General features: G+C 43.1%; 1 protein-coding gene across 1 annotated transcript in view; it reads right to left on the bottom strand.

Moving 5' to 3' along the window:
* NUAK1 (NUAK family kinase 1) overlaps positions 1 to 13,163 on the bottom strand; it is an 82,486-nt gene that overhangs the window by 13,448 nt on the left and 55,875 nt on the right. The window contains exon 4 of the mRNA XM_027873338.1: positions 12,521 to 12,586. Within this exon, the coding sequence (XP_027729139.1) occupies positions 12,521 to 12,586 (66 nt within the window). The remainder of the gene's footprint in view (positions 1 to 12,520; positions 12,587 to 13,163) is intronic.

Raw genomic sequence — 13,163 nt, 5'->3', positions numbered from 1 at the left:
GTTACCAGACAATGACGACTCATTTACTTAGTGTCCTTGATCTGCCAAGTCACACTCAGGCCATGGTGATGCAAAGAGACAGTGGTGGGTAGTGGGTAGAGGGGCCATAAGACCATAAAACAGGAAAACCTGGATTCAAATACTGATTCTTACTTGCTGGATATGTGACCGGGGGCGATTCCTTCCACCAAGGGGAATCTCAAAGAAGTCGAGCTAGACAGCTTTTAGTTCTAAATCTGTTCCCATGACCTCTCTGAGCCTCAGTTTTCTTATCTGTATAATGGGCACACCTGTCAAAATCACCTCACAGGATTGTCATGAGATAGTCAGGATTTCATTTACAAACCCAGCAACTTTCCAAAAATAACTCCAGTGGTCAAAAAGAGTGAGTTCAGATCCTCCTAAGTGGCTCCAACTTGCTTCTCAGACTTAGCTCCTATCATTCATCTCCAGGTAGCTCAAGCCCACATGGATTACTTGGCATCCCCAAAACCCAGCTGACCTAACCTTCTCACTTTCAGGCCTTTGTTCCCAAGGTAGTTCAATGGCTAGAGTCCCACCTCCTTCCACTCTATCCACCCACCAAACCCTAGCTCATAAACCAGGCAAGCTAGGTGATGCAGTGGAGAGAGCACTGGGCTTGGAGTCAGGAAGACTCATCTTCCTGAGTTCAAATCCAACCTCAGACACTCACTAGCTGTGTGACCTTGGGCAAGTCACTTAACTCTGCGTGCCTCAGTTTCTTCATCTATAAAATGAGCTGGAGAAGGAAATGACAAAACACTCCAGTATCTTTGCCAAGAAAACCCCAAATGGAGTCATAAAGAGTCAGACAAAACTGAACATCACCTCAGTTTATAACGACTTTCTCCCTGAAGCCTTCCCTTTCCTTTCCAATAGGAAATAAAATCTCTGTACTCCTTCTATACCTTGATCCTGGACTAATCTGTATTATAGTCATATTTTACCATCCCAACCAGACTGTAAGCTCTTTGAGGGCAGGGATGGAGTCTTCTCTCTGCATATCCTTCCCTCCCTCCCACCCCCAGTACCTAGCACAGTATGTGGTTTTTAAATAAAATCTGTGGTTTCATCAGTGCAGAAAGCTTCCTCCACTAATGCAGATCTGAGCCTCAGTTTCCTCATCTGTAAAATGGGGACAATATCATTGTATCTATTTTTAACACGTTAGATAGCTTGTTGGTATAAAGCAATTGAAAAGCAGCAAATAAAACAAAACCAAAAAAAAAAAAATCCTATTCCAAACCCCTAATTTAATCTAACAATTCTTGGAACGGATTTAACTTCCTTCACTCTCTAGCAATCCATCAACGATCATTCATTAAACCTTAACTAGGTGCCAGGGATTGTGCAGAGTGCTGAGGTCACAAAGAAAAAGCCAAATTAGTCCCTGCCCTTGAGGAGTTTGCATCCTGCCCCACTGCCCCTTTCTATATTATGACCTTAACCAACACCAATAACATGAGTGTTTCCATATGAAGCCGCTAATGGGTGTTCCTTTTGTCTTTAAGCACAGGACCCATTTGGCCTGATCCAGTCAAAGCTGTCTGGTCTGTTTGCTACAACCTTCATTCTGCTCTTTTCATTTCTTTAAAATACTTCAGTGATCCTCTTTACTTTTCTTTTTCCCATTTTGGTAACCTCCTCCTCCTCCAAACCCCCTCCCCCCGGGAAAGAAGGAAAAATAAAATTCTCATATTAAATATGCCTGGCCAAGCAAAACAAATGCTCACATTCTAATGAGAGAAGCAACATGTAAAATAATTAAGTATATAGAAGATACATGGACAGCTAGGTGACACAAAGTGCCAGGCCTGTAATCAGGAAGACCAGAGTTCAAATCCAGCCTCAGACACAAACTAGCTGTGTGACCCTGGGCAAGTCACTTAACCCTGATGGCCTCAGTTTCCTCATCTGTCAAATGAGCTGGAGAAGGAAACGGCAAACCACTCCACTGTCTTTGCCAAGAAAAGCCTAAATGAGGTCACAAAGTCGGACACAACTAAAATGACTGAACATAGAAGATACATACAGAAGAGATATAAAGTAAACTTAGCTGATAAGATAGCTGGGGGAAGGGACCAGTTAAGACCTTGTGAAGAAGGTGGGATTTGAGCTGAATCTAAAAGGAGCCCGGGGATTCTAATAGGCAGAGGTAAGGAGTGATTGAAGGCCAGGCCCGGGGCACAGCCAGTGCAAAGATAAAGAGATGGGAGAAGTGTGATGTGAGTGAGAAACAGCAGGTAAGCCAGGCAGATGGACTGAAGTGTGAGTGTGGAAGAGAATGATGCGTAACATGGTTCAGAAGATAAGAAGGGACCAGGTTGAGAAGAGCTTTAAATGCCCTCCTCCCCAAAAAAGGACTTTTTTTTTTTTTTTTTATGGAAGCAATAGGGAGCTATAGGAATTATAGAGAGAGATAAGCCATGGTCAGATCTAGGCTTAAGGATAATCACCGTGAACTGATAGAGGCTAGGTTGGAATAAGGAGAGACGTGAAGCAAGGAGAGCAATCTCAAGGGTTATTGTAGGAAACAAATAACACGCTGCATGTAAAGTGTTTTGTAAACCTTCAAGCACTCTATAAATACCAGTTATTATTACTACTAGTATTCATTTCATTGCTTTCATCTTTTCCTTTGATGTCCAGACAGAGACGATTCTGGGACAAGTGGCCATCAGACCCTACTGACTATACAGGCACATAAATGGATTATTATCATCATTATTAGCATGCACTTTGCAAATTTATAGTCTTAGAGAGTTACTGAGAAAGGGAGTGACTCGTTTAGGGTCATGTAGCTAGTTAAGTATCTTGGGCAAGATTTGAACTCGGGTCTTCCTGATTCTAAGGTCAGCAAAGATCTGCTCTGCTACCTGGCTGGCACCTGTATTTGTCCCAATAGAAGCGCTGCATATGGAGGACTGGCCCATGGCTCCAGACATATTCCAGAGACCACCACCAAGTAGATGGTCCTCTAGTGAGACTGACCACAAAGTCTGGGCATCTTTAGGCCAGCTGTTTCACCATTACTGGAATCAAGCTGGACAGCTCAGCTCTGTGAATGGATTTCAGGGTCAGCTGCTCCAAGTCAAGACTAGACCGCCTAACCAGAGAAGCTTACGTATGACCTTGGACAAGTCACTTAACCTACTCTGTAAAATAAGGGGGTTAGAGTGGTTGGTCTCTGAAATCACTCCCAGCTCTGAGTCTACAATATTATATGTCAACATTCCAATGGCTCTGTGATCTCATCAGCATATACTCTACCGAAAGAGATTTCAATCCGGTCATACCCAATCATGGGGTAACAGATTTAGAGACAGGAGGGACCTGAGCAGCCCTAGTCCCACCTATTTATTTTACAGATGAGGAAACTGAGGCCTACGTGCCCTGCTATAGGTCAGGTAGTAAAGCCAGGATTCAAACTTGGCCCCCATGCCTCCAAATCCAACACTCCACTAGGGGAGGGTTTGCTTGAGCCCCCATAAACACACCTGCTTAAGGCAAGAACATAACCATGACGCAGCTAGTAAGCATCTGAGGCCAGGTTTGAACTTAGGTCTTCCTGACTCCAGACCCAGCACTCTGAGAACAATGATTAACTCATCGGAGGCATTAATTTAGAGCTGGAAGGAACCTTAGAAGTCAAGACCCCAGTGCTCCAATGGAATTCACCAGTCACTTCCTCTAGTGATGCACATGGCAGGTCTGTGCATTTGTTAACCAACCGGTATTTATTAAGTGCCTACTATGTGCTGGGCACTGTACAAAGTACACAACATGGCTCCTGGACCTGAGGTGACCACAGCCTAGTTGGACAGATGGGGTCAAGCAATCAACAATTATTTATTAATCAACTTATTACAATCATTACTTATTTATTATATGGCAGGCACTATATTGGAGGTACAAATACAAGAGTGAAACAGTCACTGCCTTCAAGGAGCCTACAGTCTAGCCAATGAAAGAAACAAAAATATGTTGAAGAGTTTGTCACATAGTAATTAATGGGGGAAATTAATTAGTTAATGGGGTAAAATAACAATAACAATTAGCAATTATATAGCTCTTTAAGGTTTACAAAGCCTTTCACTTACGTTATTTGATCCTCATAGCAACTTTTTGAGGTGGATGCTATTATTATCCCCATTTTACAACTGAGGAAACTGAGGCTTAGAGAGGTTAAATAACTTGCTTACAGTCAAACAGCCAGTGTCATATCAAACTGAAGACGGTGCAATTATGGCCAATCTTGGCTTGAAAGAATAGTCGAGAAAATGTATCTCCCTGTCTTTGAAGAGGTAGGGGCCTATGGATGCAGAGTACTGCACATGTTGTCAGACACAGTTGATGTATTGGGTGATTTTGATGAAATGCTCCCCACCATCCCTCCTTTTATTTTACAATCTTTGTTATAAGAGACGGCTCACTGGGTAGAGGAAGGAGGGAGGGAAATATTCAGAAATGAAGGGAATTTTAAACAGAAGAGAACAATAAAAATAAGATTTTTGTTTTTTAAGAAAAAGGGAAAAAGCAATTATGAGAGCCGTCCCTGAGTAGAATGGACTGCCTCCGGACATTCCTCATGACTGACACTCTTCAAAAGGGTGTAGACTTTGGATTAGCCTTAAAGGATGCAAGGGGGAGAGACGTAGGAAGAGGAATCCAGTTGGGCAAACGAGTGGGGTGGAGGAAATGAGGGACAGAAACACCATCATCAACAAGCCTGGAGACCGAGCCTTCTCTCAAGGCCCCTGGCAGAGACAGAAACCTGAGCTAGACGGCGCCGGGGCTTGGCTCACTGCTGAACTTGGTGATCCGAACACCTGAATGCAAGTCCCACAGAAGACTACTAGTTTTGTGACGTTGAGCAGGCTGCATCACCTCTCTAGGCCCCAGTTTTTTTCATCCATAAAATGAAGAAATTGGCTCCAAATGGAACTCTAAGTCTGTGATCCCATGATCCTGAGGTCCAGTGGAAAGAACGGTCACCAGCGGGTCAAGTCTTAAGTAAAAATCCCATCTCTGGGGCTTCCCATCTGCGTGACCCCAGGCACATCTCCGGCGGCTGCTTTTCTGGGCTCGAGTTTCGTCGTCCGTGAAATGAGGTGGTCAGACTAGGTGGTCCGTGAGGTCTCCTCCTGCTGGAAACCTATGACCCTTGTCGTTAAGCTCCGTGAAGGCCAATCTGTCCGTTTCTTAAGTCCTCGCAGGTTTCCTTATTGCTTCTGGGACCAATCCCTTCAACTTTCCTTTCTTACATAGAAGAAACAGCATTTTCCTTGCAGCAAGGGGCAATGGGGTCCGTCCCTACCGCGTCTGCACACTGACCCGGCTGCGCGAAAGCTTCACCCAGCCTGAGGCCACTGGGACCACGTCCTCATTACAAGTCACTTTGCAGGAAAATGAGATGAGAATCGTCAGCATTCCATTCTCCCCTCGTTATTAATTGCTGGCTAATGACCACGCCGGATTCTTATTTCAGAGGAAGTCTTCCACAGAGTATGGAATGCAGCCAGAGGAAGAAGTACATTTCTCTCATTTTTTTTGCCGTCGACCGACGGGGGTGAATATTTTTAGAATCTACACCCCTCACCACTGCCAGAGAATGCATTTCCAGCTCCAGATGTGCTGGGTGCAGAGGACTGTCGAGCGCGCTCGGCCAGGGAAGGGGGAGAAGCCGGCTGCAAACGTCGAGACCACGGAGACACAGAACATAGTGGGCATCCAAAGGATGGGAGGAAGCCTTCAAGTTACGAGGCCCCTCTAAGCATGAAAGGGGGAAACAGGATCCAAAGCCTAAAAAGTATTATGGGAGGTGGCCTCCAAAATAGAAACTGTTTGCTGGCATCTCGCTGATTGCCTGAGAGGCCATCTGTTAGGTTCCTCTAAACTAGTTGAGGCTGCCGACTTTCTAAAGGCAAAGCCAACTTGTACGTCGTGGGCCTGCAGGCCAGCTTGCGGCCATGTGTTCGTCTCTGGGTGCAAATGCCTTTTATAAATGTTTCCTGCAAAAAGGCTGAGTCAGGAGGAGCCGAGAATATACAGCAATCACCCCATCAAAGCCTGGAGGAAATGTAGCAAAAGTCAGGACGCAAGACGATACAATGGCTGGGGAGTCCAGAGGCAAGCCCCAGCTCCCCAGTTAAAGTACTGGGCAGGGGTGGGGGCCTTCTAGGTCCTTGGGGGCGGCCTTCTGACTGAGTCCAAGTTTTACAGAACAAATCCTTTTGTAAAGGGGATTTGTTCTGTGAAGTTTGGATTCAGTCAAAGGGCCGCGCTTGAGGACCTAGAGGGCCACATGTGGCCTCAAGGCCACAGGTTCCCCACCTGACTAGGGGATCAGAGGCAAGTTGTTTTCTCCTATAAAATAAGCGGATTGGGATCTCAAGGTTCCTTCCGGCCCCCAAGGTTACAGGATATAGACCTGGAGGAAATCTTAGAAGTCATCAAACCCAATCTCTTCGTTTTACAGATAAAGAAACTGAGGTCCAGAGAAGTTCCCCAAAGTCACAAAGGCATCAAGAACCGGAGCTGGGATTCCAATGCTATCATTCCCATCTTGGATGGTGAGTCCAGAGGAACGAATGGGGGTACAGCATAACAGCATAAGGTCATATAGATATACATATATATAGATATATGTATATATATATCTATAGATTTTTTTTTAAGGCAATTGAAGTTAAGTGACTTGTCCAGGGTCACACAGCTAGTAAGTGTCAAGTGTTTGGTCTGAGGCTGGATTTGAACTCAGGTCCTCCTGACTTCAGGGCCGGTGCTCTATCCATTGTGCCACCTAGCTGCCCCATAAGATCATATTTGTAGAGTTGATAGAGACCTCAGAGGTGGTGGAGTCCAACCACTTCATTTAAGAGATAAGAAAACTCAGCTTCTAGGAGGGACCTTGCTTGCATCGTGTAGGTAGTAGGAGAGGTGGACTTCGAATCCAGGCCTTCTTACTCCAAAGCCAGCAGTGTTTTTCAATATACCATGCTACATCAAAACCGTGAACATAATGAAATATTATTGTGCCATAAGAATTGGCAAAGATGAGGAATTCATAAAAATTTGGGGAGACTTCTATAAATTTCTATAAATAGTGAATAAGCAGAACTAGAAGAATATATACAATGATGACGTAATATTAAATGACTAAATGAAAATTTGAAAAACCAAAGATGTTGCCATAGAATGGATAATGCTTGGGCAGAATGTTGTATAGATTGTCAGATTCAATCACAACATTCTCCATTGTTGGAAGTAAGCACTCTGTGCTTATATCCCCAGTGTCTTATTAAGGTGCCTGACACATTGTAGATTGATTGATTGACAATGTTAGTGTTTGTACTCACCTGCTTTTTTGTTACTGGGGGATGGGGTGGTAAAAATGACCACAATTTTTTTAAAAAATATATCAATAAAATTTCTTTAAAAAAAAATAAAAATAAAATATATCAGTGATGATAATGTTATCCTTTGTTCTGATGGAAAGAAAAATACAGTGGCTTCTCAGGGTGAAGGATACATTTTCCGTTCTTTCATTTTAATGGCAAATGTCCAAAAAAAGAGCCATAATTTCCAAGTACAAGTCAGAATCTGGGCTCATCGGAATTTTCATTTTACAAGCGCTACCCCGGGCATTTTCTCTACTCAGGGTACAATGGTCCCAGGCTTGATGCACTCAGCTCCCACTGAACTGTCTGACCCGACATAGTTTCCTTTCTAGCTTATGCAAATCAGCCATTCTCCTAGGATTCCGGCTCATTGTCCCTGTCCAATCTCTGGGTAGAATTGTAGCCATTCTTCTTTTCCCACTGGGGAATTTTATGACTAGCTAGAAAGCTATTTGGCTTACCTCTACTGGCACTACGTCACGCAGACCAAAAGGTCATGCCTGGCTGGAAGACCCAATCCCAGCTCATTCACTGCCTTGATAAAGGCGCTTTTTTAATTTTGAAAGTGATGGGGGAGGGAAGCAATGTTCCTAACTGCCTCCCTCCTACTGAAAAGAGACAGGAAAGGCTCCTATACAAGAACATATTCATAGCAGCACTTTTAGGGGCAGGAAAGAAATGGAAGGAAAGTGGGTGCCCATAAGTTGTGGAATAGCTGAACAGAAAAAGATTCGTGAATTAAAGAAATGATACTATGACATAAAAAAATGATAAATTCTGAGTAACCTGGGAAAACTTCTCTGAACTGATGCAGAGCAAAGTAAGCAGAACCAGGAGAACAATACACTAGGCAACCACAGGAATGTAAACAGAAAGAACAATAAAACAAAACTGAATTGTGTGTAATTATAATGATCAATCTCAGTTGTGGAGGAGAGATGAGGTAATGCACCTCCCTCCTTTCGCTGGAGAAGTAGGGGACTATAGGTAGGGTATGTTGCATACGCTCTCAGATCCATGGACTGGTTTTGCCTAACTTTTTTTCCCCTTGTTTCAAGAGAAGGTTGGAAGAGGAAGGAGAAGATGAAAATGACTGCAATGTAAACAAAATTACGAAATAATGAGATAATCTTTTTAGAACAAGTCACCCCTATTCTTTAAGCAATAGGGTCAACTTATCCTCAAGAGTATACCCTTTTATTAGGTACTGTGTTTGGAAAATCTCTTTATATTATTTCAAATCACTACTTTATTCAAAGGTACATTCCTATAATTTTATCCCATGTAATAAAAACTGTAGACTTTTAGAGTTGGAAAGGGTCTCAGAGGTTGTCAAAGATTACATTTCGACCCCCATCAAGGGATCCCTAATAGGCCATCGCTGACAGGTGTTTGGATAGATATAGTACCATATAGTCATAGAATTTGGACACATATAATACCACATGGTTTGAACACATACATTATCATATAGTCATACAGTTTGGACACATATAATACCATATATTGGACACATATAGTCCCAGCCTCCATCTAGACACATAAAGTACCAGAAGAGCTCAGTATCACATGAAGTAGCCACGACCATTAGTTCTAATTACTAGAAAACACTTTCTTAAATTGAGTCAAAAGATCCTTCCTTTCAAATCCTTCTTAGTTCTTCCTTCTGGGACAAAACATCATGTATCTAAGCCTTCTTCCACAGGGAACCCTTGGAGCATCTGAAGACAGCCATCATGGCCACCTTCTAAGCCTTCTCTTCTCCAACCTCAACACTGCCAAGTTCTCTGAGCTACCAGCCCATAGGACACAGTTTTTGGGTACCTAGTGATGTTCTCATCTGTCAGTGTCCTTCCTAAAACGTATTACCCAACACTGAACCCAATCTTCCAGATGTAGGCTGACCCAGGCAGTACTGAGACCACTTAACCACAATGTAGACACAACGGTAGTCATCACTATATGGTCAAATTCCACTTCTATTGACGGTTAAAACTAAAGAAGATACGCCCACTCAGAATCCTGCACTTTGGACAGAAGTGAAGAATCAGCTCGATAGCAGGGCATTAGTTTTTGGGGACAGTCATATAGGATTATAGGATGACAGATTTAAAGCTGAAAGAAACCTCAGAGGCCGTCTAGCCCAACCCCCTTATTTTAAAGATGAGGAAACTGAGGCCCACCCAGGAAGGTTGATGTGACTGCCCATGGTCACACTGTAAGGGATAAAGCTGGGATGTGAACCCAGAAAGAGTTTTCTTTCCACCGATCCCGTTTATTATCTCATCTGATCCTCACATCAACCCCATGAAGTAAAGAGCGTGGATTTCATTATCACCATTACAAGTTAGGACATTAAAGCTTAGAGACGATGGTTTGTCCAAGATCACCCAAGGAGGTAAGAGGAAGCAAAAGTGTGGCTAGGAACCCAGGTCTTCTGACTCCAATTCAAGTGTTTTTGCATTTTCTTACAATTGTTGGATAATAGACTTAAAATCGGAAAGGACCTTAAATGTCGTCTAGTATAAACCACTCATCATACAGAAGAGAAAACTGAGGCCCAAAGAGGTTAAGTGATTTGTCCAAGGTCACATAGGTATGGGATTTGAACCTGCTAGGTTCTCTGCCCATTGTCCCATACTGTCCTTCTCCGTTTCAACAGACAGCCATCCTTAACCGACACTTCCTTTTTCCCCATGGATTGCTCATTAGACGGGGGGGCAGGGAAGACTGAGCCAAGATGACCATTCATTCATTGAGGGTGAAAAAGGTAACAGAGCCATGGGAGCTGGGAATCATGGTGCATAAACAGAAACTCGGAAGGCCAAAGCAACTCCATCTGAGTAAAGGAAATCTTCTCCCCATGCCTCTCAGTTCCCTGGATAGAAATAACAACAAAAGAGGCAGAGAAGGACCCTTCCCATGCTTTGTCTGGGGATCATTGACATGCCTCTGACGTCATGGACGGCCAATTGGGAAGCCCCGCCGGTGCCTGGAGACCTAAGGCCATTCCATGCTAAAGCTCATGTGGTGTACAAGGTTTATTTTAAAACTGCATTTGCTTATTTTCTAGATGTGATCAAAAGGACACTCAGAGTGGTCGGTAGGAGGTACTTGAACCCTGTGAGCCAAGAAAGTTTTTTCTAACCCCAGCAGCCGCCAGCAATAATACTATCTATAAAGTAAACTCTTCAATGAACATACTTTGCTCTTTTCCACAAGCAAATGTTGATGCCGCCTCCATGATTTGTTTTATCACGGGCTTGGCGGAGAGCTGGGAATAAAGCAGAATAGAAGATGGGTAGGGAAGGACAGTGGTCCCATAGATTCTAAAATATTTACAGCAGCACTTACTGCAGTAGCAAAGGACAGAAAGCAAAATGGGTGCCCACTGGCTGGTGAATGGCTGAACGAACCATGGCCTGTGGATCTAATAGGATATTATTTTGCTATCCTTTTTTTGTGGCAGTAAAGAACTGGAAACAACCTCAATGCCCATCAACTGGGGAATGTCTAACCATATTGTGGTACATCAATAGAACAGAATCTTAATGTGCTGTTAGAAAAATGATCAATGTGATGGATACAGAGAAGCATGAGAAGATTTACATGAACTGATACAGAGTGAAGGAAGCCCAGCCAGGAAAACAATGTACACAGTGACTACAATATAAATGAAAACAATTAACAAAACAAATACGTGGAAAGTATAATGACCAAGCTTAGCTCCAAAGAAGAGATATGAAAAGACATCTTTCTCACTTTGCACAGACAGATGACTATGGATGTGGAACACTGCTTATGATGGCCTTTTTCAATCTTGGCTAGTTTTGCTGAATTGTTACTTTTCTCCCCCTCCCCTCTTTATTATTCTCTGTTATAAGGGATGACTCTCTGGGAGGAGATGGAGGGAAGGATACATTGGGAAAATATGGGTAATGTAAAAACAAAAGGTAGAAATAAAAATTGACTTAAAAAAAGAGCATTATTGTGCCATGAAAAACGATGAACGTAAAAGATTTCAGAGAAACTTGGGAAGACTTGTACAAACTGATATAGAGAAAAGTAAGCAGGATGGGCAATTTTCATGATGACTAGAAAAACATGAAGGAAAACAAGAAAGAAAGGATTCATAACTCTGAACAATTCAGTGACCAATTGTGACTGCAGAGGTGTAGCAGATAAAGCAAGCTTCAACAAGGCTCTGGGAAGAGAAAGAAAAAATGACACCAATCCTAACCTCGTGGAGTTTAATTCTATCCCTTATCTCAATGGGGGACAATAAGCATACTTTTATCAGATGGAGATGTTATGTTGATTTGTTTAGCTTACTCATGTTCCTTTCGTTACAAGGACAGAGGAGGAGGGGAAGGGAGAGTCATTGATTGAGAAGTAAGAGTGATACTTTAAAAAGTGCTCATCAATGGGGACAGCTAGATGGTGCAGTGGATAGAGCACTGGCCCTGGAGTCAGGAAGACCTGAGTTCAAATCTGGTCTCAGACACTTTCTAGTTGTGTGACCCTGAGTAAGTCACTTAACCCCATTGCTTAGCTCCCCAAAAAAAATGCATCAATAAAATATGTATCTTAAAAATGACTCCCAACCTACAATGAAGCCAAACTCTACTTGGCCCCTGTTGCTTTTGGTGTTCCTAATATGGGATTTTGAGCCTTCAACCCTCTTCATTTACTGATGAAGAAACTAAGTCCCAGACAAAGGAAGTGAGTTGCCCACAGTAGAATATGAGCCCAGGTCTTGACTCCAAATCTACTCTTTCTGTAATACCAACTTTTCCTTCAAGCCAAGTTCATAGAGGTACTGACCCCTTTACCTGGAGAATAGGCAAGATTATTCAAGAGTGGGTCCAGCCCCTACCTCTTAAAATCCCCCCCCCAAAAGGCTATGTGATGTATTGTGAGCTAGCTTTGCTCGGTGGCGACCAAAGGTCTCCAAAAAAGTCTGATTCTGACAGGGACATCCCTGACCCGTTGGCAACAAGGCAGAAAGTGAGAGTTGATGAAGGCAGAACTGAAGTGAAGCTACTCCCTTGCTGAAGTTCCCAAGGCTTGTACATTCATCAATTACCCCAGAGCCTTACCTTAATATTACAGTTATCATCAAGCAAAATATTCTCCAACTTCAAATCTCTATGGACAACACCATTCTGAAACAAGAAGAGGAGATATGGGATGAGAAGAAGGTTGGGAGGAGAGAGAAAGAACGAAACAAGGAAAATAAGATGGGGGCAGTGAATGATGAGACAGAGAGAATGAGGCAAAGATAATGGGGATAGACAGAGTAAGATAGGGAGGGGAGAGAGAGAAAAGAATGAGTCAGAAAGAATGCTACTGGGACAGTAAATGAAGAGACAAAGACAGACGGGAATAAATGGAACGAGACAGAGAAAGACAGGGGAAAGGGAATGAGTAAAAAGAACGAGACAAGGACAGACAGAATAAGAAAGAAGGAGAGGCAGACGGTGAAAATGAGAGAGAGAAGAAACGAGACAGAAACAAAAAGAATGAGACAGGGTCAGTGAAAAACAAAGAGAGAGGGACAGAAAGAAGGAGAGAATAACAGAGAGTCAGAGAGAGAAAAGGAAGAAGGAAGGAGGACTTCGAAGAAAGGGAAATGTTGGACAGATTAAAGAATTGGGCCAGCAGGGGTGGTCTCTGTATCTATACTTTGGGGCTGTTTTTACAGTCATAACACTCCCAGTCTAGGGACCGGTGACAAGAGCT

Source organism: Vombatus ursinus, unplaced genomic scaffold (assembly GCF_900497805.2).
Source record: "Vombatus ursinus unplaced genomic scaffold, bare-nosed wombat genome assembly UNPS02003292.1, whole genome shotgun sequence".
Taxonomy (NCBI): Eukaryota; Metazoa; Chordata; class Mammalia; order Diprotodontia; family Vombatidae; genus Vombatus; species Vombatus ursinus.
Note: the sequence above shows the minus strand (reverse complement) of the source record. Positions and strands in the feature narration are given on the sequence as shown.